This window comes from Dermacentor variabilis, chromosome 8 (genome assembly GCF_050947875.1).
Source record: "Dermacentor variabilis isolate Ectoservices chromosome 8, ASM5094787v1, whole genome shotgun sequence".
Lineage (NCBI taxonomy): Eukaryota > Metazoa > Arthropoda > Arachnida > Ixodida > Ixodidae > Dermacentor > Dermacentor variabilis.
In genome coordinates, this window is record NC_134575.1 from 43,407,350 (window position 1) to 43,433,920 (window position 26,571).

General features: G+C 43.9%; 1 protein-coding gene across 1 annotated transcript in view; it reads left to right on the top strand.

Annotated features, from left to right (window-relative positions):
• The window catches only part of l(2)k05819 (transmembrane protein 94-like protein l(2)k05819), a 62,291-nt gene that overhangs the window by 26,427 nt on the left and 9,293 nt on the right, over nucleotides 1–26,571 (top strand). The window contains exons 17-26 of the mRNA XM_075703704.1: nucleotides 1,526–1,609; nucleotides 5,453–5,523; nucleotides 7,755–7,890; nucleotides 10,696–10,778; nucleotides 14,113–14,275; nucleotides 15,599–15,807; nucleotides 16,874–17,051; nucleotides 18,684–18,938; nucleotides 19,960–20,102; nucleotides 23,811–23,908. Coding sequence (XP_075559819.1) covers nucleotides 1,526–1,609; nucleotides 5,453–5,523; nucleotides 7,755–7,890; nucleotides 10,696–10,778; nucleotides 14,113–14,275; nucleotides 15,599–15,807; nucleotides 16,874–17,051; nucleotides 18,684–18,938; nucleotides 19,960–20,102; nucleotides 23,811–23,908 — 1,420 coding nt within the window. The remainder of the gene's footprint in view (nucleotides 1–1,525; nucleotides 1,610–5,452; nucleotides 5,524–7,754; nucleotides 7,891–10,695; nucleotides 10,779–14,112; nucleotides 14,276–15,598; nucleotides 15,808–16,873; nucleotides 17,052–18,683; nucleotides 18,939–19,959; nucleotides 20,103–23,810; nucleotides 23,909–26,571) is intronic.

Below are 26,571 nucleotides of genomic sequence, written 5' to 3' on the forward strand. Positions count from 1 at the left end.
AAATTAATATTTTTACCATGCTTTGTGTACTTTAATTGGATATCAATTTAATTTCTTTGGTTGTGTCCCTCCAGCTGTAACGCCTGCAAAGGTGAAGCAGTTACCAAATAAAGAAGCAAATAAATAAATAAATAAAATTACCGAGCATTAGCAGGCCTGTGAGGTCTGTGTCTGCCGCTCATCTTGAAAACACGCACACGTCTTGAACACTCGAGGAGTATGTGTTTCAGGAAACTTCCTTGCTGTAGTAGTGGTGTCAATCATGTTATGGGGGGGGGGGGGGGGAGGGGTGTTTGTTAAACGACAGTGTGCTTCGTTCGTCTGGTCAATAATGTGGTGGCCTGTTTAATGAGTGGTGGGGTCATCACAGAGTAGCACCAGCTCTGTCAGATCACCATATGTGTGCTGACACCAGCGATCCATTGAAGGGAGCTTTTTTTTTCATCGTAGGAGTGTTGATGTTAACCGATCTGCCAAGAGCCTTGCGGTCACATAAAAAAATTTTCTTTTCTTTTTTTTTTCTTTTTTGAGACGTCGCATTCTGTTCCCTTGGTGCGGTCACTGCTGCAGTCACCTAGGTAAATAGTGACGTGGTCAGTAGCAAGCAGTACCAGGCCTGCCTCGGTCAGTATGTATGCTCACGCACTTTACCATTGGAGGTTGCCTCCTTTGTTTCCAGAACACTGCCAGCTTTTCATGATTTTTCCAGGGAGCCTCGTGACCGTATTCATAAACGTAGCTCAGCTCGTCGCTGCTCCTCAACTTTGCCAAGCCAAGGGCTGCGCCACCTATCAGCTGATGAAGTTGTTGTTCATCAGTAACACTTTTTAACAATTTCTAAGCTATAATTTAATCTTCAGGGACTTTCAATGTATACTCGAAGGCACATGGGTGAAAAGGCCTCACTAAAGCAACTGCTCTGTAAAGTTATCACAGAGCAGTCGGGTTTAATAGCAGCTGGCTACTTGAGTCTGTGATAAGCTACCCTCCACTTAACAGAGTTGGGAAAGAGCATTAGGTTGAGTGTATCGGCGAGTGACGGCTTTACACATCCAAGGCTATCTTTGCTTTGCCAGTAGCATTAGGTGAGAGCAATGGCTAGCTAAGTAGCATTGGGAATTGCATCAATAACCCAGTGGGCTTCTAGCATGCCGCTGAGCAGCCTGCACGCTCAACACTGGACGTGCGCAAAAGAACAGTGCTTGCTTAGAATGAAAGAACGCCTCTCGGGCTTGAACAATTTAGTAGTTCTGTCATTGAACGAAACTCTCTTATCTGAACAATAGAGCTCTCTCCAAGTCAGCGCCATGCATATAGTACCAGAGGATGTTGGCTCATATTTAATAGTTTACACTCGAATTTGCCATTAAAAGCTTGTTGCTTTGAATGATAGGGTTTGTTGCAGGTTGGAAAGTGCATAGGAGCACTTTGTCATTTTGTGAGTGTGTGCTTAATGTTTGCATAATTCTACTGTTTTTTTTTTTTTTTTTTGCTCTAAAAAACTTAATCCGTGGTCTTGGTGCAGGACTTTGTGAAGCTTGTGGAGCAGCTCGAAGATGCCTGCATCCGATTTGTTCATTTCTCCAAGGAGAATGAACTGCGTAGCCGGGTAGGTACACAGTCACCTCTTGACGAGCTTCGTGACGTTCTTGCTGCTGCTGCCATGCTGTTATCGTTGTGCTAACTGCTGTTCTCGTTGCTGTTGTCATTGTTGTCGCCGTGGTCATTGTTGTCGATGTTATCATTTATGCAGTTCAACTAAGATGAAGGGTTACTCGCATTTTCAGAGAGCATGGAATTTTGTACTCGAAGTTGAAATTATAATAGAGTTCTAAAACAAGAGCCTCAAATGTTTTGTGGCCTCGAAGAAATAGCATCGTCGCTCCTGCACAGGTACAAGAGGCAAACTACGTATGGGGCTTGTGTCAGTTACGCTGTTTTCCAGATAAATAGCATGTCGCCACAAACTTGCCTCAAAAGCTTTCGATCAGCAAACTTTACAGTGAAGCGACGGCTCTCACCTGGGGCCAAATCTGACCTGATTCCTGAGTAGTCCACATCAACGCAGTTTAAAGAATTTTCCGCATCCATTTGCCAGGGCTGTGTGTGGCGCCGGCTAAGCACTATCAGGGTCAGATCTTGTGCGCATACATAATAACCCAAGTAAGTGGATAGCGGAGCACAGGTACCATTGTCATAGCTCAGTTGTTTGAGCATCGCACGCATTGCACGGAGTTTTCAGGTTCGGTTCACGTCCAGCTACGGAGCAAAAAAAATATTACGATTCCAACTAGTTTGAACTGGTTCGTACGAGTTCTTAATGGTTCCTAATTGGGGAGTATAACAATTTTTAGAAAACATTTTTTTCAGCCTCGCCCTCGAATTTATGTAAACGAAGTTTATTTCAGTCCTTATATGATGTGAACCGATGTATCTCCCTGGTCATTAATATTACGCAAGAAATTTATTACACTGCAACCCGAGGTGCGTGTGCGGAGGCGTACTGTGATTTGTTTTCGAAGGCCACAGTGGCCAAATGAGTTCAAAACACATTTAATTTCATTTAGTTGCACCGAAAGCTGCTTTACGCCTGCGTCCACCCCGTGCGTCGAGGTTCACAGACCGTTAAGAGAGTAGTAACTTCATATTTTGCAATGACACAGGCCTGTGTGACAGATGTTGCCTTTCCAAACGTTGTTCTGTTCTGTGCAGTCTGCAACCGAGCTCTAACGATGCATCCATGCAGGCTCCGTTATTTCACCAACCTGAAACATAGACCCAATCACGTTCTTACAGCGAAGCTGTTAGCATGACTAGATGTTTTCGAAAACGTTAGATGCCTTTTCTCACAATTTTCTGAACAATTCGATCACTCGCGAAGTTTCTTTGAGAAAATGTTGGAAAATGCAAGAAATGTTTGGGGCGAAGCCCCTGGTTTATTTAGGTGCTGAATGAAAATTGGTAAAACTCGTTTTCAACCGGCTTAAAAGCAGTATATGAAGCACCTACAAAGTTTCCCGTTTCTTTAGAAAGACCATGGGCAGCAGCAGCTTTATAGAGAAAATAAAGGTCATTCTATGTGTGTTGTGTACCAAAAGCTTTACGAACATGAGATAATTATGTGCCTCGAAAATAATCTACTGAACACTTGTTTTCTCGCAATTTTCATGCATTATGTGAGGCATGTACTAGTTTGTTTTCCCGGTATTCTTGGTGGACTATGCCAGGCACGTTGCTTCCATTTCGTCGAAGTAGGGATCATGTTGTGGGTTACATACAAGAAGTATTTAATTTGTGTATGTTAATTACAGTCTCTGTAGAAAGCTTGTTCTAGCATTCCAGAGTGTCATAGTACTGCCGCTATTCACAATGTATCCCAGTGTCCTTAAAAGACTACGTATATTTATGGCACAGAGTTCAAACTCGGTGCTAATGAAGGAAGAGGAGGGTTTCTTAAGTGTTACACGTGGCAAAACTTTAACATTACTGGTTGCATTAGCATTGCAAATAATTCCTGAACATTTGCTTTTTTTTGTATTCTTGTGCATTATACGGGGTTCATAGTTGGTTTCCCCCATGTCCTCAGTAAATAAAACGAGCCATTTGCTTATATTTGGTGAAAATAAGGAGAAAGTTATGGGCAATGAGTCTATTATGTGGCAAAACTTTGATGTTTCTAACTTAATTAGAAGCATTGCAAATAATTACTGAACCATCTTCTTTATTCTGTTTTCATGCATGATTTGAGGTTCGTACCAGGCGTTTTCGGTGTTTTTGGTGAACTCAATGAGGCACCTTGTTCGTATTTCGTGAAAATAAAAGGAAGGTTCTGGGTGTACAGGAAAAGTTCGAAGTTTGTAGGTTAACTGTTCTATTTGCCGTAACTTATGTATCCAAGTGCTCCGGAGCATGATAGGTGTGTTTTACAAACGGTGCAGAATTTGGCCTGCTGCCCTGGGAGAACAATGTATGCCAACGAGATCACATTTAGCTAAAATTTGGGTGAAGATGTAGCCAATGTTTGCAAAATAAAATGTGCGTGGATCAATTGCTGCCCTTGTAAAAAAAAACATTCCTTAACAACTGCTCGAAAACGTTGTAAGCAAGCAAAGTTTCGAACGGGCAAGTCATATGTGAGGGCAACGTGTTAAAGTGTGTGCTTTAATGACAGGCAAATGAAATTCCTAACTGCTCAGCTGAAAACTTCGCTGGAAATTGTCATTCTGCAAGGTCGCACATGCAGTTCCTTTTGCATAAGTGCTTGCATTAACAAGTCCATCATGTTACAAGCATTTCACGCTATTTTGTAGTGTGTGCATAGTTGATGGAGATGAATTATTTTACGGCCATGTGGCACGGCACCCAAGAAGCACCTACCAGGAGTCTGGTTTTCCCCAGTTTAGTTGTCTTATTTCACAAAGTTGCATTAAGCTACACCAGTGGCCTGCTACCAAATGTACCTGTGCCAGGTAGAAGAAACTTGGGCAATGCTGACAACTCCTTGCAGTCTTAAATGAATATATTTGGTCTGTAGCTTCAACAGAGGTCTGTTTGGTCTGCAGGTTCAACAGAGGGCTTTCCATTCCTGTTTTGGCATCATTCTCACATAAAGCATTGACGTCACATGTGATGCCAAACATAACTGCAGTGAATGTCAGGAATTTCAATGCTATATATTTCTCTCATGAGTATATACTTGGATTACAACTGCATGCACAGCCAGCTACGGACAGCATTAAAACAGTATAAGAAGTTGAATAGAGTTGTTATTGTGCCTCTGTACGAGATCCACAAAGAGCCCACATTTTTATCGCATTAAAGGCAGCCTTGGTTGCATAAAAATTAACAGTGTAATGAGTGTCAGAAATAAGTTGAGGGTATTTGAAGTAATTTGTGCATTATCATGGGAATCATTTGCCAAATACACGAGGGATTTGAGCATTTGTCCCATGTTTTGCCTCTAGCATGCCCTTTATAGCGTTTCAGGGCCTTCTGAATATTGTTGAACCGGTTTGGAACAGTTCCTCTTACAAGTTCCGTTTCAGGTTCAGCTCCAAGATGGCAAAAAAAATAATGGTTTGGTTTGGTTCTGGTTCGGTTCCAGTTCACGTGAAAATAACTGTTCAGCTCCACTTATCAGTTCAGTTCTGGTTTGGCTTGACATCCTGCTTTCGCTTCCCTCTTTCTTTTTTTGATACGGAACTTGCCACATATTTAACCCACGTTCTTAGGTATTTGTACAATTGGATTAAAAGACCAGTTCATTTCTCCTATGCTTTTCTAGGCCCCGTTGTCAGTGATTAAACTCATGAACTCCCCGGATTCTGTGCCTTCATGTGATAGCTTTAGCGTAGTTTGGCCTTTAGCTGTTTTACTGAACTTTCCTCACTGCCTTTTCGAAAGTTGTTGCAACTATGCGTTTTCACATGTCTGCTCTCACTTACTGTCGCAGGGCTTCTCTGAGAAGATGGGCCTCGAATCTGGCTGGAACTGCCATGTTTCTCTGCTCAGCGACAGGCACAGGTGAGGCCCACATACCACGCATTTCGCTCTGCCACCAGCACTTCGGAGAAAAATTTTATCTGAAATGGAAAAACAGCACCCGAATTACCAAAGTTAACAAATGCTGGTTGCTTACAGTGAACAGTTGTTAACCCTTTAAATACGAGACATAAAAATACCCCGAAGGAATTCTTTTTTTTTTTTCTCCATGTTTTTCAAGTGTGCAAAGTACATTGAAAATAGCGATATAGGTGGCGTCCACAATGCCACCTCTGGGATGTGTTTCTGGCTCTCGCAATAGCTTCTGCTGCATGCAACCAGCGAAGGCATAGCCTTCGAGATCCGCATTTTTTCTTTAATCCAGAGGGCACCACAACTGGAGCGTGGGCTTGGGCACCACCTATTCAACGAAAAGGAAAAGATATTTGCTGAATTTTTTTTTTGTCTGTAAGTTTGTTGCCTGTGAAAGCAACACCAGGCAGAACACTGTAAGCAAGCTTCACCCCAAGTCACTTATGTCTGTGTGTGGAGCTTGCACAGACAGTTCCCAGTGGATTTGAAACAGAGGCATACTACATTTGTCTTCCCTCTATATCAGCTGTGTGATACCACTGCGGATGAGTATTTGAGCCTTTCTCCCGTGATTGTGCTTTAACATTATTCTTGTGCATTGCTTGTAGGCAATTTTCATGTGTAAAAAATTCTTTGCACCAAAGGCTCTTGCACCAAAGGCTCTTGCACCAAATGCTCTCTTGCACCAAAGGCTCTCCAGCTCGGACCTCTCTACAGCACCATGTCTTTTCCCCCACAAGAAATCGTAATTCTTCATCATGTCGTCACAACTACAATAAAACAAAATGTAAACACTTCGAGTGAAGAAGCACGCTATCAGATCTGGCTGGGATTATCTCCAGTCAACAAAAGCAACAGTGCAAACACTAACAAAAGCAACAGTGCTGGGGGTACCTGCTGTGGTTCATGCCACAGTGCACAAGATGAAGAATATCATCTCAACATCGATAAGAAAGAAACAGTGAAATCCTGATAATTCTAATTCGGACTGCTCTGTTGATCCCGGCAAGAGTCCTATGTTCCTTAATAGAGGAAAACCCCCGTGAATTCGAACTCTAAAAATGGTGCAACGGTTATTTCGAACAAAATTTCTCGCTCCCATGGACCTCTTTTCGGATGAACCTGAGCCAGAGGCGAAGGTTTGATGTGTCGCTAGCAAGCCGCAATGTGGCGTGGCGTAAAAATGATGAGAAAAGACGCACAGGGAGCCGAAACCAGACTGGAGCAAGCAGAGTGGTGTCCACCCTCGCTTTTTCACCGGCTTAAGAGGAAAAGGAATGAGCCCCCTAGCGTACGCTTGATGACATTACCGCACACTCACCCTTCCTCTTACAGTGCATTTACCTAGCACCCCCTCCCCTCCTAGCATGTGCTAGATCGCGCAATCTCCTACTAGGGGCATGCAGAAATCACTCATCATCCATCATCCCTCTCAGCTTACCCTCGCACCTTTTTTCTTGCTGCCACAGCAAAGGGCATGCAAGGCACCATCTTATTGCACTTGAACTTCATATGGAACCTAGGTTTCTTCCGTCACATGTCGTCACACGCTTATGGATGAAAGATATTTTGTAAATGCGAGCCCAGTGATGGTTTTGGTTTTGCATGCTGTAACACACAACTTATCAGGCACTATATCTGAAGGGGCTGTCCTTAGTTCGAACTCTGTTTTATTCAAATAAATTCCCGGTTCCCTTGGAGTTTGAATTAACGAGATTCTACTTTATGAACACCAACTAAGGTCAGGAGTGATTCCTTTGCCTTACCCACTGAGCTGGTTAAACATTGAAATAATGTCATTGTAGTCTTTTAGATTCTCATCGACTGCGTTTTCATTTCATATCCATCAATAAATGATGGAATGTGTCGTCATTGGAGCCTGCAGCAGAACATCTCCTCGCAATCTGTGATGGGCAGCTGTTAAAGCATACACTGGTCTCGTGAAACCTTTGCGAACGCCCCCCCCCCCCCCCCCTTTCAAGACCAATACACTTTGGGATTGTCAAGACTAATCATGCAAATGAAACCAGCTTGAGTTATTTATGCAACAGGTTGTCTAAATCTCGCATAAGCTACTGTTCCATGCCAGCGTTTTCCAAAAATGCCGTTTGCAGAAACACTCCAGCTGCAACCACAGCATACTGCCACGTTTTCCAAATGGAGGAACAATTTTTTCGCAGGACTGACAGCAACGCGTCAACCTGCCACCAATCGCAGATGTCGGCGAGGAGCGTGACATCCGTGCCCTCTAGTAACCTGGCTGTGGTGGCCGTCGACCCTCAAGGGGTCAGCATCGTGGACGGCAAGTCGACGAGCGTACGTCACGTTACGTGCGCACACTCCTGTAAAAAAAATAACTGTAAAATGCGAGTGGGTACGCAATCCCTTTTTGGCAAATCTTGGCCCTAAGTATTGGGTCCTGGCCCCCGTTACATGAGTAACCTGAAAGCAGACTAATACCAGCGCCACCTGGGTGCAGCAAATGGCAGTAAGTACTCAATGCCTTAAAGGTTAATGCCATTCGCACGGCGCCATACAAGCATACTTATTAGCAGCAAAACGTAATGCTACTTGCAACAAAATGCATTCTCAGGACTTGCTTGGTCACTAAATGAGCACTCTTTCTCACCGTTTATCGGTCGTGGCTGCTCTTGATGGACACATTTCCTAAATAATCTGGAGTAGTTCCACATAAAATATCACTGTTAATTAGGGGTGTGCAAATACTCAAATATACCACCAAATTGAATCGAATAGTGAACGTTCGAATAACGTGTTTCTCGAATTGAACGTCCGCTATTAGATTTTTCGGGTACACGGTGCATTCAACGTAGAGACCTGTGCAGCACCGCATGTCGCATAGACCGCGAAGCCCCTCATGCTCAATGCCATGCAAGAAGTGCCTCACTTCGTTGTTTTCGGCAAAAGATGACAACGTGCAAGTCAGGAGTATTAAGGAGGTGCAGTTAAACATAATGTAAAGGAGGTGTAATGTAAGATCTATTGAGAAAGCAGTGGGCGATGCAAAAACAACAGGTGTTTTTTCTTGTTTATTTCTTTTATTTAAAGAGGGGGAGGGGGGTGCTATGCAGAATTTTTTAAGAGGAAGCTTTAGCTCGGGTGCTCCTATCTAAATACATGTAAAAGCAGAATTCGTTTTTCTCTGCAACCACTGCACCAAATTTGACGAAATTTGTTGCATTGAAAAGAACAACTTAAAATCTAGTGACTGTTGGTTTCGGATTTTTTATTTAGGTCGTCAATTTTTTATTAAAAATTGGCAAAAATCGAAAATTTTCAAAAAACGAAACTATCAAGTTTACAACTCTGTAACTCAGCAAAGAAAATTGATAATACAATTCCGTGAACTGCACCTAATAGTACATCTAAAGCGGACAATATTGATACGTTACACATGAATGTCAAAAAATATATTAAAATGGAAATATAGGTTTTGCAGAACCCAATGTAAACAACGTAACAAATCCACGTAACATGTAAAATGACGTATCGAATTTGTCCGCTTTCAATGATCTGATGGATCTCGTTTACAGAACCGCGATATCTGCTCTTGATGCAGAGTTATGAATTTGTAAACTTCGTGCTTCTATTTTTTTCAAACTTTCGAATTTTTGAAAATCTTTTTAACAAAATTCAGGATCTAAATAGAAATTCTGCGACCAACAGTCACTATAATTTCACTTGCCCTCTCAAATGCAACAAATTTCATTAAAATCGGTCCAGGGGTTACCTCAGAAAAACGTTTTTGCGTTTTTACATGTATTTGAATAGGCCGCGTCGGAGTTGGGCCCGAGCTAAAGCTTCCTCTTAATATCACCTGTAGCGGATAGCAGACTGCTAGTCTGGGAGCTGCAATACTCAATGTGGCAGACATTACTTGTGTACAAAATCAAAATTCGTAATTGACAAATTAGCAAATTACCAAAATTTAACTGAATATGTTTTTAATTACTTTACGACACATATTGTTAGTATAACTGCAGCCGGTCAGTTCACAAGGTGCATCCACTTCGAACTAATTATGATCTGGATGACACCTGTTTTGAGCTATTCATTCGCATAGTGTATTTAGTACATAAAACAGTGTTTTGGTAAAAAAGGAAGTAAGTGGAAAAATAGTGAAACCACTAGTTTGACAGCGCATATCTCGAAACTAGTGCCATCCTTAGAATTCATTTCAAGCGGGCACACCTTGCAGACTCACCGGCTACAATTCACAGGTTGGAATATGTCACATAATTTAATTAATTAATTAATATAATTAATTATAAATTTATTGGTGAATTTTTGTTAATTAGTCAATTACACAGTTCATATTGTTGTGCAAGTAATGCTTGCCTCTTCAAGCAACCCAGTTCACGGATTAGAATTGTGCTACTTGCCACAGGCAATTTTCGAAAATTCTGCATAGCTTTTAAAAAACATCCGGTATGCTTATGTCAGCACTCTCCACTTGTCAGCTGTCATTTCTACAAGACCTGCAAGTTCCAGCAGCATTGTAGTGTAATGAATATTCAATGCCCTAAAAGTGATTCTAATCATTAGTTTCAAGAGAGCCTTTCTCTTTCTCTTTTTCCCACCCTGTAAATTGAAGAAATAGCGCTACTTCAGAGCAGTGTTTGGCATATTGCCCTGAAGCGTGTCTCACTTCAACATTGAGCAAAAGTGGCAGCAGAGATGACCAATTGTACAATATACGACTGCCTCTCTTCATTTGCTGTGTGCAATCACTGGTACCGAGTTGCTTTCATAGAAATTTGAATCTTGTTCTAAGCAGTTGCTGGCACAAGTTACACGCTGTGTTCTCTGTCTTTTCTTTTTTTCAACTTGAACTATTTATAACCAAAGTTGTTTGTTGTAATGTATGGTCGGGTCGGACGCATAAAAATACAACACCAGCTATTCCAGATTTCAGTGTTAATATTCTTGAGTGCTCCTTTAAATGAGCCTAAAGCTCAAGCTCTAATTCAGCATGCAAAGAATGTATAGCAGACAGTTAAAGATTGCCATCACGCCATCAATTGTCGTCAAACCTTTACAACATGTCATTACACCATTTTTCAACTTGCGTTCGAAGCTTTGCACTCGTTCGGCACGCAGGCTCCACCGCGGAGCATCAGCGCCCCCAACCTGGTGCACTCCGAGCTGATCAACAGTCGCTACGGTGATTCGCCGCAGTCTCGGTGAGTTCCTAGCGATTCCAGTAAGCTGCGTGCGTTTGTGCACGTTGACGAGTGCATTTGCACGTGTTGACAGCTGGGATTGCATCTGCAATTTTTAAGCATGAAATTCTTTAAGCTCCCGTTGTCGGCGACCTTCAGGAGACCTTGAGCCAAAATCCAGAGCCGTTGTCCGGGCACTCAGGACGAGAATGAGGCGAAAACAAAACTAAAACATCTGGCATCGTTGTGAGAGAAGAAAATGCTGTCTCTGGCCTTCAACCTCTTGTACAGGCCCGCATTACATATGCTAGTTAGTGCCCAAACAAGTTACAAAAACAATATGCTTTCAACAACTTTTCCAACAACTTTCTTCCTAATGTTTGTTCATAATGTCACTCGAGCTGTAAGTTTTTGTACACTGAAGTTTAATTTGCCATTTCCAACAGCGCCGTTCAAAAGCCAAATACAGTGCACCATGCACTTGATTGTCATCTTTTGGCACTGAGACAGGGTTGCCTGTGCTCTTTTCAATACTAGCAGTCCGTGAGTTTCATGGCGTGGGTTTTGTGCTGCCTCCTTCGAGAGATGGCGCCACAGTGCGTGACCAGGCCAGCATTGTTCGCCGTGGTGTGGATGGTTGTGAGTTGGTTGTGAGTAATCGTCATAATTACTCCAACCAATCCACTTTCCCGGCTGCCATTTCATGCTTGCATCTACTCTCGATTATGGGAGAACTAGCATTCTTTTTTTCCGTCTCCTATCGAAGTAGTGGTGCACAGTTGATTATTATAACACAGTGCCTTTGTACGACACATGTACCTGATTCAGGCACAGTTGTATGCATCGGAATGGGAAGGTGAAGGATGGCAGAGAACTCTAGAAGGAATACTGGTTTTCCGATAAAAGATTTCTTCACTTTGGTGTGGCGTGACATCAGAGGATGTAGCCACCAGTGTTGCTTCTTGCAGTCATGTCTTTGGCTATTCTCGGAAACAACAGTGTCTGCATTGTATTGTCATTTAAACATCAATACAGGGAAACCTTGTTACTATGACTACCACATTAATGAACTTTTCAGGTTAACAAGCTTTTCAGAAATTTCTTGCTGACAGCTTATAGTTTCAACATAAAAATATTTCAGTACTGCGAACTTCAGATTACCGAACCTTTCAGAATAACAGCTGTTATTTAGTTTCCATGTCATGTTAACAACGCCTGAGTACTACCAACTGATATTCCGAAATCTGGGGTTTCTTAGATTTCCATGTATTCATTACGGCAGCCGGAACACTAGGTAAACAGACGAGGTGAAAAATGCGAACGCCATGGCGCATGGGTTTGGAAGCACCGGAGGCAAAGAAATCCCCGAAGGGGACTTTTTTTATTGTGAAGGCAACAACACATCACATCAGATTTCGCGGGTGCATGCTCTGCCCCAGACAAGTGTCACCTAGCAACGGAGACGGCGACACTTCCTTCTTCCGCCCTTCTTTCTGCAACCATACCAGCTGTGTGTGTAGAGAAATGCAACCTTCGTGCCAGCGGGGATGCCACATGGTCGCACTTTCCAGACTTTGTCGATTTCACGTACTTGCTCTTTGGAATAGTTCAGCTGTCCATCTCAAGTGATACAGTTGCAGCGTTCACGGCAAGGAATGTGAAAAACAGACAAAGTAAAGGGAACATTACGCTTTATGTACAACATGGAGCTTCTTCTTTGTTGGTGGTTTTCTTAGCATCAGCGTCTATTTTGCGTGCGCCGCTCTGTATACTGTGCTGCAGGGGTGTGTGGCGTCGGAGTCTGTGTAAAATAGCAACAGCACAGGCCGAGAGCCAACAGCAATGTTTTCGGGGATAGCTCACGCGGTGATAACTGATGAACCGATGAGTTGATAAGCGAAATAGTTAATTTTAGCGCTTTCACTATAACAACCTTTCAGAATAATGAACAATTTGCTGCAGCCCCGTGAAGTTAAATATATCAAGGTTTTGCTGCATAACAAAGTCGGTAAAATCAGCACTTGACTTCGTTATGTATGAAAATTTAGCCATGTTGAAATTTGGCCTTTTTATGCAAATTAGTTGCCAACTAATTTTTCTTACATAGAAGGGGCCATAAAATTTTCAGTACTATTAGGCAATCAGGTTAAATGAATTTCAGTGAGCTAAAGCTTTGCTTCGTTAAACTTGAGAGTCAGCGACCAAAGGTACGGTCTCATGCTGTGTCGATGATACCACATCGGCAGTCAAAGTAAAGCCTGCAAAGCTTTTGCATCCACATCACCACAGCGCCAATAGTGCCCACAGTGAGATGAGTATCGGCGGACCGCTCTCCACACAATCAGGTCAATGCAGCATAAATTCCCATTGGACTGCGCACAGAAAGCTTCACTTTAAAATAGCATTAAAGCGAGGCTATGGAGAACAACTATTGCTCACGGCCACCATGTTTGTTGCAAATTTGCGACTTTGCGCACCCGTGTCATGTCTGCGAAATCAAACAAGATTCGGTGCAGCATCCAAAATTTTGGTAGCCGTTATGCAGTGTTTCTAGTACTGGTTTTATGAGTAAGAAAGTGGCAGTTTCACCCATGGGTCAAAGCATTGATAGTGACAGCAACATATTAGACTACTACGCAAAGGTTTGTTGTTTTATCAGCCGCATGAATTTCTTTAAACAGTCCCTTACTAATCAAATTAAAAAGCGTAACGGCAGGCATGCACAGGCAGGCATGAGCGGATCTCGCTCAATGACTGCGGACACTCGCTACCGCAACGCTCGTGGGATGGAGTGCGGGCAGAAGGGAGTGAGTGAACGCTTCATCTGCCTCTTGCTTTAGCGCAACTCCGAAATTTGAAATTGCATGATCTTCAGCACTATGTGGGCAGTAGGACAGAGCACACGAAGCCACCAGCCATCTCAGATCGGTCAGCCTTTGCACGCACCGCAGCGCACGCTTGATCACGTTACTATGCACTCCTTCGTGCGTGCTGGAAGACGGCATGCATCAGCTCACCTATGCACACTTTCCCTCCCACCCGACGCACCTGGCATGCGGGATGCGATAGGATTTTATTGCACTTGGATCTCATACAGAACATCACAGCTTCACACACCCAACACATACGGAGCATGACAGCGAGAAGGAACATGACAGTTTTCCAGGAACATATGAAATGGCAGAAAAAGAACAGTCCAATTGGGTTGTTTTATTGTTGTTGTTTTTTCTGTGTTCTCGATCGCAAACGTTGGCGTCGGGAAATTTCACGTAATGGGATCATATCAACGAGGTTCTGCTGTATACTGCGTCTCGTATGAGTCTCGTTGGAACAATGCTGTCATTCCTTTTCCTAGTACGAGTGCCAACAGGACGGGAGACGCCGCAGAAGGAATTGTGAGTGGCGACGAGTCCGACCCTCTGTGGACCCACGGTGACTCGGCATGCCCTTCTCCGAGCAGCGCGACCGAAAGCAGTACTGACAGGGGAGCGCCAGTTGCCTTTGACATCTCCAATAGGGTGAGCTAGTCTCAAATCTCTTGCTTGTGTGTGTGAGGCTGTAAGTCAATATAAATAGCTAGGAAAGCAAAAATACAAAGAGCAGACTGTGTATTGTGTCTGGGAAAACCAGTCCCATTTCGATGGGTGTAAAATGCAAAAATGTTTGTGTGCTTATACTTAGGTGCACATTGAAGACCCCACGTAGTCAAGATTAATCCGTAACGTTCACTGCATGCCTCATCATGAGAGCATCTTTATCGCTTGTAAAACCTCAGAATTTATTAATTTTGGAAAACAGCAGGTGTTTTTTCTACTTGTAGTGAAAAGTGGGGGGGGGGGGGGGGCAGGTTGGCATGTGTATCCTTTTCTAATGTTGGTGAGTGCATACGCAGCCCAAGTGCCCTGTTTTAGAGGTAATCTGCCATGTGGGCGAAGAGTGGGTGCGCCGAGATGCCATGGCATCATGTACACTTCCTTCTCGTGCGTTTAGTACTGGAGTTTGCGTATTCTTGAATTTCGACGGTGCATTTAAGCAAGAGGCAGACGCATTAAGTCCTCACTGCCGGTGCTCTTCATGACAGCATCGTCCCGCTGCAGGCAACTATCAGCCGCGGGAGTGAAATGCACACAAAAGCATGGCTGGCTTAGCTTCATATAGCCAATGTGAAGATATCATCAATGCGACATGAAACTGGTATTTCATCACCAACTCTCAAATTCAACAACATAATTTTTTTTCTAATTCGAATTTTCGTTTTCCAATCAGCTGATAATTCGGAAGATTTTGCGGGCCCTTCTATCTCAATAAAAACCATGAGTGACTGTACTTGCATAAAAGGTCGAATTGCAATATGATTAAATTTAGATGTAACGAAGCAAATCGCAAATTTTAACAACTTCGGTATATTGAGGTTTAACTGTACTACTACCACTACTACTACTACTACTACTAACTAGCATTGAATGTTATTGTCTCTTGAGTAGAGGGAGGGTTTACATTATTAATTGTCCTGTGCCGTGTTGGTCTTGTACATTTGCTATAGCTGCTTTGACCACTGCAAGTATATTGTTTTTTGTTTGCTTGTGATTGTAAATAGCCAAACTTCATTAAGATGAAAACACACCCAACACTAAAATAGCTTTGCAACATTCAACTTTTATTATAAGCGTGTATTCAATAAATGCCGATTTTCGTGACAGGCATTGTTCATTTATTTTGTTATACTCGACGATTCATTATATTGAGGCTCTACTGCACCATGAAGGATGAGAGAAAACGAGGGTATTGTGCCAATCTGTCACTGCCGCACGCTTCTCGCGGCTTGTCGAATGCCGCCGCAGGCCAAGCTGCCCCGGGGCATCGAGAACATCCGGCCGCACATTGAGCACGTGGACAACGTGCCCCTGCTGGTGTCCCTGTTCACGGACTGCACGCCCGAGGCCACCCTGGAGATGGTGCGCATCATGCAGGAGTACGGCGAGGTGGTTGGGTGCATCGGCAGCGCCTCCAGCCTCTACAACCTGCCCGTCTTCCTGCAGGCCGACTGCAGGTGAGGGAATGAGATTTCCACTCAAGGAGAGAGAGAGACTGCAAAGAAAGGAAAGGCAAGGAGGTCAAGCAGACGGTCCGGTTTGCTACCCTACACTGGGGGTGAGGGAAGGGGGAAATAAAAATAAGAGGAAGGAAATTTTAGGCTTTTGAAGGGGCTGAAAGCCTTCTCAGGAGAGCATATTTTAGTGTCACTTTGAGCGAGCGCGCTTTGTCGCTGGTATCGTTCGCAGGCTGTCGCAGGGAAAGGCTTAGTGATACTCGCTGTAGAATGCACCCAGCGGCAGGTGCATTTGTCAAACTTGCTTGACTGCGTCGAAGCGTGTAACCTTGACGGCAGTGCTCAAAAAAGTAAATAAATTAATACTCTGTGAAGAGCACTGATCATGAGACCGATTCCTCTGTAATTACACTCTTTTAACAACTTTTAATGCGATTATTGTTCTTTGAGAATCCAATTTGCATACGATATGTCTGTCTGTCTGCACCTGACCGTATTTCCGCCAACTTCGGTCAGTAGGTATGTGCCAGTGATTATTTGCCACTTTTTAATGAACGTCCTTGCCACCAACTTGGGTCACTGCAACTTGGGTATGCAAGCAGCAGTAGAAGCTTGAATAGGAAGAAGATGATTGCCGATGTTGGTGCGATTAGTATTACCCATTATCACATTCATTTGCTGTGCCCCAGAAGATCTCTGCGAGATTCTGCTTTGCAGAACTAAGTGTACATTGTTCAAACTGGCCAGTGCCACAAGCAACAGCGAGAACTTGAAGAAGACAAAAAATACTTTCTCCGGCTGCATACCTGCCCATACGTGATGTGTTTTGGCAGTGGTAATGCTGTGTTTTGCTGCATTGCTGTAATGATGATTGAGATTCCATCGACATTCATCGCGAAATGGATTTTGCCAAAATTTTCTTTGTAATCATGAAACCTTACAAATTGACTGAGGTTGTTCTTGCTTAACTAGTGTTCCTATAGTGCTAACTAATGCCATCTATTCAGTCATGTCGATGGGAAAGAAAGCAATACTTTTCTTTCTTGCCCGTCCTGAACGGATTCAGCATAGCGCTGGAGCCGCTGGCCCCGCAGCTATGCGCACGGCAGTTCGCACCATCGCCGCCGCCGTCAACCAGGGTGGCGGTGACCCCACGGGCCCTCGCCCACACCCTGGGTTCATTGCCCTGCGTGCTGAGCAGCCCCCGTGAGAAAAGCCTCAGCCTCTATCATCTCATCTGGGAGGTGAGCCCACCCGAACTTTGCTCTTCGATTTGCACCGCGAGCACGGGCCGGCAGAATAAGGCGACGGTCACTCGTACGCGCTCACCTCACAAGATGCTGCCTTGAAAAACGATTTTCCTGTCGCTGTCCTGGAGTTCCTTAATGATCCAGGATGGAAGAACTAATCTAAAGTCGCCTGCGGTGCCTTCGATCACATTTCTGAAGGCGAGGTGAGAGTCACATGAGAGCAACGCTAGGCAAATGAAGTTGATGGCCCAGTTATATGAAGGCACAAGAAACGCATAGAAATGTCTGCATGCGGGTGCACCTGGTTCTTTCAGAGGCACTGGGTACACTCTGCAAGTTTAATATTACAAACGAATCGGTTCGTACTACGAAATATTTACTTCGCCCAGCGAGGTACCACTGTACCAAACAGAACTCTTACAGTGCGTGTGTGCCAATGCAAATAAGATGTTCCGTTGCATAAGCGGTGTTAATGCAGAAGCATTAACACCGCTTCTGTTTGTATGTTAAAATACACCAGGCCATCAAATTTGATTGTAAGCCCTCTACTAGTTTGACATTCTTTGCTTTGGGACAATTAAACCTACCACTCCATTAATTAGTCAAACTTGATTAGCATTGCCTGTAGACATTTTTTGTTGGATTCTCAATCAATGACTTGCATCCAGATCGTATCGATCTGCCATCGCATGTTACACAATGTACCAAAAGTTGCACACTTTAGTTTTTTTCTTTCTTAACTTCTTTTTTTTTTCTTTTCTTTGTAGATTACATCGTTGTAATTTTCACTTTTATTCGTATGCCTTACAAATACAATCTGACAGTAAAATTACCCAGTATTTAGAGCAATTGTTATTCTATGCATTTCGTCTTTCGCAGGCATGATGTCGGTGATGAAAGAGCTCCTGGTATGCAATGCTTACACACAAATATATAGACACTTCGCGGGACCCATCAGAATTGCTAAAGGGTCTCGTTCTATTGCTACTAGCAATATATGAGCATTGTTCAGTTGCAGCTGCCAATTATCCCATAAATAATATGGCAACACTATAACAGGTGAAGGGAGAAGCATTCAAAGCTGTTACTTGCATGAAAGAAGAGATGAACGCGTACACTAGAACCTCCTGTAAATCAAAGTGAGCCTTGAATGTCTCTTGTTATTATCAGTAATAACGAACATCTATAACAAATATCAGGCATAACGAAGGTATCTCTGTGTCGGATGCGACTTCGTTGCAACGAGGTTCGACTGTACGTATTTGTATAATGTCTTTATGTGTCATTATTAATTTAATGTACCTGTTTATTTAACTGTAACCCTACCAGTCATGTAACACCCCTACTTTAAGGTATTTATGGTGGCACGAGAAAAAGAAAATAGCACCGCAGCAGGCGCGTGCAATGGCCGAACGCCGACAGAAGCAGGAGCTTTGGCCATTGCACGCGCCCGCTGTGGTGCTATTTTCTTTTTCTCGTGCCGCCATAGAGACCTTAAAATATGGGTGTTACATGACTGGTAACAGTTAACAGGCCCAGCAGCCTTTTGCTCTTGCTCCCGCTTCTGCAACAGAAGTGATATAAGCTACGAACGCTGACGGGCGACGACCACCACAATGCGTGCAGGCCCGCCACTTCAGCCAAGCGGTGCGCAGCGCCATGCAGTTCCTGCTGTGCTGCTGCCTGAGCCTGACCCTCGTGCAGACGCTCGCGGCGCTGGTGGCGCTGCCACCCGCGCTGTCGCCCGCCCAGCTGCTGTGGCTGCTGGGGGCGCTACTGCCCGCGCTGGCGCTGGCCCTCGTGTTCGGCGGCAGCGCCCACGACAACCCCCGCGTCATGACCACGGCGACGGGCAAGAGCCACCCGCGCGTCAACCGGCAGGTGCGTTCGGAGGGGGGGGGGGGGGGGTTTCGCGAGGTGAATCTCACCGGACGATCCGCAGTGTGCTTTGTAGCGAAGCTGCGTACAGTCATACGTCGCTGTGGCAAATCCCTGTATATCGTTGCACGTACATTCTTTAACATTTTTTTTGCTATCGGCTGTTTTTCACCAGACTATCACTACTATTATCGAGTTGTCACTCGGCGTAAGGCCTGCTTACTGTATCAAAAGTTTATTTGATGCTGTCACTTACTTTGTAGCAAGCAAGTTTGTCTAACCAGAGTGCCTGCACGATGCAAGCAGTGGTGAGCATTCTCGTATGTGCTGAGCAAAAGCAGTGCAGCAACAGGGCTAATAAAAGACAAAGCAACACAGGTGCTGTGTTGTTTTGTCTTTCATTGGTCCTGTTGCAGTGCTGTTTTTCTCGGAATGTCGCTCAAACAACAAGCCCAACTTCGCACTCCTGTTATTTGGGTGTTGCATGTCTCCCTAAGCAAAGTGTTGAATTCTTCATTGTCACTACGACATATGTAGCTTGAAAGAACTTGTTGTTGGGCGAGTTGGTGCATATTAGCAAGCAGTTTATAAATGCACAAACAACCAACCACAAAGAAAGCACACAAGGACAGGTGCGGCCTGGACAAGTCCTTGTGTGCTCTCTCTGTGGTTGTTTGTTCGCCCAGATATAAAACTGTTCACTACAACATAACAGTGCACCAAAGTTATGAGTACGTCGGGCTCTTGCTGAAATTTTTACAAGATTCACATGCAGGTAAAACCTGTAACAAGCCTGTTTGAGCACTTTACGGTTGTACTGAACTCTTTAGTGCCTGACACATGAGCGAGGTTTCTCCTCAGCACTGTGGCAGTCAGTAGAGGCATGACAGGCACAAGCAAGCATAACATTTTCACATTCTGTGGGTCTCATTTTTCTAGAAGGGCATGCGTTGTACTGCGTCCAAGGCGGCCCTTTTCTAGATCCTTTCTTTCTACATTTGTTTCATTTCTTTGCAACACAAAGGTGGTGCTGTTCTTCATCTGCTGCTACTGTGCCAAGTTCTGCCCATCTGTGCTAGTCACGCTGGCGTGCTTTGCCCTGGCGCTCACCCATTCCTGCCAAACCAGTGGCTTCACCCCATGTTGGCCCTTCTTCTCACATGGAGGGTGAGCATTCATTCATTCATTCATTCATTCATTCATTCATTCATTCATTCATTCATTCATTCATTCATTTGGCCATTTGAAGGCGTACTTCAACACTTTTTTGAACACGGTGACAAAATGTTCGCGTTCTGTAAACAGTGATACCATGAACATACGAGCCCAATATTGTTCCGCTCCATGTCAGCAGGCAGTACCACAATGAAAAATCACTGGCTCTGTCCTGCACTTTTCAAAGCCATCCTTATCATGTGCCGCCTACAATGTCTAGACCTGTGCAACAGGCCCGTAGGGGCTGGCCATAAGGCAATTATTTGTGACCGAAGGTTAAGTACACATGGGCACCCCTCCTTCCTTCTAGTAAATGGAGATGCCAAAGTTGTTAATATGTCCACTCATCATGCCACATCTTCTTTCTCACCCTCAGGCACTTTTGTTAAAGGCTAGCCTCGAAGGGTCACAATGAGTGCACCGCAGCAAGAAGAAAAAGTAATAAAGGAGCAATGGGCAGGTCATTGCTATCGGCGCCGCGATGGCCATGAGGAGATGTGTTGGGGGGAAATTGGGGAAAATAGACATTTCACTCGTTATATCTCTGTCATTTTTCAGCCCCTTTCAGGAAAATTCCTGCAGGAATATAGTATGAAAGGCATCACCATTACCATAGCGTTGTCTCATTTTTGACGAAAAGGGACGGCAAACCCAACAATTCTCAGCTAAGCTAGTTCCCCGCGTCAGCAGGCATTTGGTGTGTTGCCACCCCACGAACACGAGCACACGAGGGTTGGACCCTCCTGCACTTAACTGTGTGTGGCCTGGCTATGTCCAGAGAAACGGAGATCCTGGGGGTTGAGCCTGTGCTGAGTGTTTGGTCTTATTGTTATCACTGTCGACGTCACTAAGCAAGCCCGAAATACACACATTAAAATGCACTTTCTAGAACTTCAGGCAAAATGCTCATGCTTGCGGTATCAGACCGACGCATCAAGGTCATGTTCCGGCATGTCTTATGTAGCCACTTGGACCCTCTTTCTCTGAATCCAATGTTCTGTGCACTGAAACAACTATCTTTGCAGCTGAAGCATACGCAATATTGTCTGCAGTTAAGCTGTAATTAAGAAAACAAAAATACAAAAAGCCACGATATACACTGACTCGTTAAATGTCATAAGATCCTGAAGTTGATTTCATAAAAGTAAAAATCCGGGTCAAAATTACCTTTGCTCACTCTTGTTTATAACGCACACGTCTAACAAGTACGTTAAAATATGCTGGGTTCCTGTGCGCAGAAGCATCGAGGGCAGTACGCTTGCTGACGAAACCGCTACGTCAACAGCAGCAAAAGCCAGTAACTCCTCCATGGCTGTTCCACCCATTGATTTGAAGCTTTTCCTATGGAAAAACATTAGATAAACTGTTGGCACTACTTATAGGACACTGAGACATATACCGTAAGCTTCATGTGATCGAACCACGGTTAGCAAAATGGCCACCCATAACAAAGATCTGATGAACTGAGGTAATCGTCTGTAAGGTTAGAATAGGCGAAACCTGTGGCACGCACTTGTACCTGTTGACTGGTGCTGAGCCACCTGTCTGTGATAAATGTGACAAAGACGTTGACTGTCCTCGACATGTTGCTGGAACATCGTGAATTGGAAACGCACAGAAAAGAAAGGCACTTTCTTTTACCATGCCGTTAACATATTTCACTCCACCCACCATGTTCCTTGACAGTGACCCGCTTTTTGACAGCAGGTCAGTTTTAGCTTCTTTAAATGATGTTTGTTTACTCCATGTTATGCACTCAAGCAATCCGTAGAACAACCTCTTATCGGAGGCTGCTCCTGTGATTGTGGCATTTAGGGTGTATGCTTCCCGGCCCTTGTATACAAGGGCCCGGGGGAGGCATTAGGGCTAGTTAAATATTCCTTGTTTTTATCTTCCAATCATTTTGCAATGTATAATTCATGTTCATAACGCGCCTCATGTGCCATTATTGTAATTTTAATACATGTAAAGTATATTTTATGTATTTTATAGTGAATATTTCTAGGCCATTATACAGCCATGTTACATCTAGCATTTGTGACTGATTGCATCATCGGCTAGAACTTGCCAGTTCTTGGCACTCTTTGACCATCGTTGGCCCTTGCAACACAAAACACTACATATCATCATCCACTAAGCTAGTTGGCTCACACTTTTTGAAGAACCGATAGACACTTATTTTGACTATACGGAAGAAAGGCAACACATTGCTTAACTACCAACTGAATCTTTAAGGATGTTCAAATGGTTTATATACATATATATGTATTTAGACTCATGACGAAAACGCACAAACACAAGAAGATGCTGACACGTGTATCTACATTGACTGTTGCACAATCTTCGTGCAAAGATTTCTCTTTCCTTCTCTCTTGAGGTGGTTAAGTACTTCAAGTACTATAGGTACCCTTTAAGTACTTTAAAGTCAAGTTATACCATCATACTAACAGTACATTCAAACGAAACATGCTGCATGAACAAGGGTGGAAGCTTAGGTGAGTTGTTAATTTATTGTATAAAATTCGCACAGCGTGAAAGATGACACCAAAAAAATAAAAATAAAGACAGACTGGATGCTAACTTCCGATGATGTTTATTGACAAGACAGAGATAACACATAATATTCAGACATGTTCAAAAGGAAAAAAAAAGTAACTAAGTGTCGACACTAAAGACAAGGTCAACATACATACATGGTGGTTCAAATGATTAGATAATTAAATTGCGTATATCTCTCTATTTTGTCTCTTCCCATATTTTTTTCATGTTCATTATTCATTAGTTTCGTATCTTATTATTAGCGTATTTCCCACTCAGTTATGTCGACCCTGTCTTGTTTAGCGTTGGCAGTTTCTTGACCCTTTCCTTTTCTTTTCTGAAAGTTGTTGCAAGATAGCCAATCCCAGATACACCAAACTCATGTGAAGTCGCCAAAGAAGACCTTATCTTCAAAAGAATACAATCCAAGGTTTTGTATCACCCAAGTACCAGGAAATCTCACTGGCCAAGGAGCACACGCCCACTATGTATGAGGAATCTTAAAGACATTAAAACTGATTAGATATGCAATCTCACATGATGTGAACTAGCGTGGTCTTTGGACAGGGAAATTTTCTTACCCTTGAGTAATTACGATGCCTACGATTGCTTAGTTTCTTTTCTTTTGTACGAGCCCATATATATGTATCAATAAGCATTGTTAAAAGTCGGCACTGGGTTTGTCTTTTTTTTCTTGTGTCTGCCTCTTCCCTGCTGTGCTTAAGTTATGACAGAACATTAAAACGTGAAAGGTTGTGGACCATGTTGCTCAGACTAAAAGTTGAATTTCTCCGCAGCCTCGAAACACAGCCTGATGGTACTCGGATTTCCAACACGTGCTGGCATATGCGTACAACAAAGTCCTAGACGGTTTTACTAGTTAAGGTCATAAACTACTATAAAATTTCGCATTTTCTAAGGTGCCATGGTCTTTAAACATTTGTGGTCCAGTGTTTGTGCCATTTAACTACTCTTTTAGCTGCATTGCCTTTCTATATGTCCTTTCAGCGCAACACTTTTTCAGCATGTTCTACCAGCTTGCTAAATGTCAAATCGTTCTAAGAGTGCTTCTGTCGCAGCCTTCGGCCTGCTCTTGTTCCGATTGTGTACATCCCATCGCAGGTCTTCGGAGGAGGCGTCTGGCGTGCCAGCCGTGTCCTGGGTCTCCGGTCTGGCCCTATGCCAAAACGTCACTGCCTTCTTTCTAGTCCTATATTTTGGTGAGTGACTGATTGGGCTACTTCTGCTGCCATTAAATACACTGCAATGGCACCTCTGCGAATTCACAGAGCGCGCAGGCTCGCTGTCCTATGGCTGATGTAACAAGCTCGCCGTGCGAACAGACTGCATGCTGCCAGTTGCACCACTGGAGACGTTCAGCACCAGCAGCTTATCAGAATTTGGCGCTGCAATAACAACTTTGCGTCCTCTGTGGTTAGACGCAGTGCCACAAGATGGTGCGACCAACGCAGTCGCTTGTTGTCCACGTCTCCCGTAACCTGGTGCAGGCAATGTCCACAACATGGATTCTGCGGCACGTTTGCAGCTCCCAAATCACTTTCGGCCCATGCAGTCAGCTTACACGCAGCCTTCGAGATCTGTTTTCATTATCTCCAGAGAGAGCTGTCACTGGGGCATGGATTTGGACAACACCTATTCCACAAAGAGTAATACCTTTACAGGCAATTAAGTTAAGCAGATTAGCAAATCACACTTGAACAGCAAATCAGCCACTATTGCTGTGAGTGAAGGCCTTGTAAGCCAGTCAAGACACAAAAAACAGAAGACAGGTGGCGACGCTTTCCTTAAGTTCCCGCACGGGCTTACCACGACGTCATATATTTTTACATCTGTGCTCAAGTTTGGTTAATTGTTGATCAGTAAAGAAGACCTGCATTGGATTCTTAGAGAACCTACCAATTTCGGAGAACTCTTGCTGTGCCAAAATGACCCAATAACGAGGAATTACTTTAGAATCCATGTCGTTGCACTTCTGCACCAGTGCTGATGTTTTGGAATGAAATCCAATAAGTGGCAATTTGGCCTTCATTATATCCTCTATTAATCAACCCTTTACCACCAAATGGCTAAAAATAGTGTTTTGAAAGAACACTTTGCTGGTGTACATTGATTTACTATTACTGTTCAGTATCCCTTGAAGAGATAAGAGGACTTTAGAATTAAAGTGCGAATGCAGATGGCTGGTAGCTGATGTTCTAGTTGATATTAAGAGGGCAATGTCGAATTTAGCAGGTCATGTGAAGCATAGAGCAGGTACAATTGGTTATTAGGTCATATGATCCATAAATTAAATATAGTCGGTAGCCTCTTGGAGTTGAAAAATGGACGTCAAGGCACATGTGCACATGCTAGTCATATAAAGTGCAATTTAGATATATAAATGCACACCTAAAGGGCACTGATGCATCCATTGTTCACATGCTTTCTGTTTTATATGATCACAATAGAGAACATCACAAATACAGTCAACGACCGATTTTTCGGACCCTCTAGGGAACGTAAAAACGTCCGAAAATTCAAGCAGTCTGAAAAAATGAATGCATGCAAAAAAACGCACCTTTTTTCTTTTTTTCTCCAATCTAGAAGTAAAGGGCGAAGTACCAGGCTTCCGAAATGCTGCCAAAGTGTCAGTGAAGTGGCTATAAAAAGAGGCATTTAAAAACTCTGTATGCAGCCGACTGCCGGTTTATTATGTACATGTGCATCATCGGGCAGCCGGTGTTATTGCTGCAGTGGCTTGAAGAACTTGTTGATTGTGGTTTGGACGGCGTTCCGGTAGCATGCGATCATATTCACCTCGATCTGAGCAAGGGTCATGTCAGCACTGTACACCGATGAAAGAGTCAACAGTGCTCGCATCAACTCGGCACTTGTAGGCGGCACAGGCAGTGGCTCCTCATTTTTAACATCGGAATCTTCTGAATCCCCCACAACCTGACGGACTATTTCCTCATCAGTCAGTTCTGCGCAGAAGTCGAGCTCGTTGTCAGCGTAAACAAACTGTTCAAAAGTTATTTCCATAGGTATGGAAACTCCAGCAGAGCGGAGATCGTTGATCACGTCATCCATGGGCGGGCACACATCAATTGTGTTGTTGCTTTCAGGCAAGTCTGGTTCCTCTGTGGCGAGAACGAAGCCTACGTGGCGAGAACAGTTGTGAATCGTCTCTTGCCTCACTGCCTTCCATGCGTCCGCAAGCATTCCAACAGCAGACCGAAGATCAACGTCAGTAAGACCGAAGCACAACCACACACCCCGCTAGCCAGAACGTGGCCTGCGCAAACAAACGAAATGGTGCCGCTCCGGAAACGTCGTTAGAGGCAGAAGTGCGGCGATGAACATACCCAGCAGGGCCAGACCAAATCAGTGTGTGACGGCTAGATTCGGCTAGTTGTGGTTTAAAGCGGTGATATGCTTCGGCTGCAAGTCGATTTCCTTTGCAATGGCGCTGCGCGAGGAGCCAAGGACCTTCCGTTGCATCAAAAAGTCAGGAAAATTGGACGGCGGGGGGTTCGAGCGTCCGAAACTTCAGATGTCCTTATACATTAATTCTATGGGGCTCGTGGCGGTGCCGCGAAGACGTCCGAAATATTGGGCATGTCCGAAAATTTGGGCGTCCGAAAATTCAGTCATTGACGTTCAGATCGTATGATTTGAACTTTATGCCTTCCCACGTAATATACACTCTTTCACTTTTTTCTTTCTGCAGCGATATCTGTGAACATTAAGTTAGCAAAGGTTCAGCATGCCTGCCACAAGCATCAGCACCATGTTTATCATCGTCATATTTCTTTGAAAGAATTACTCAACAGAAAATAAAACTGTTTGCCCCTATCCAGAATTGACCTCAGGTCATCAAAGT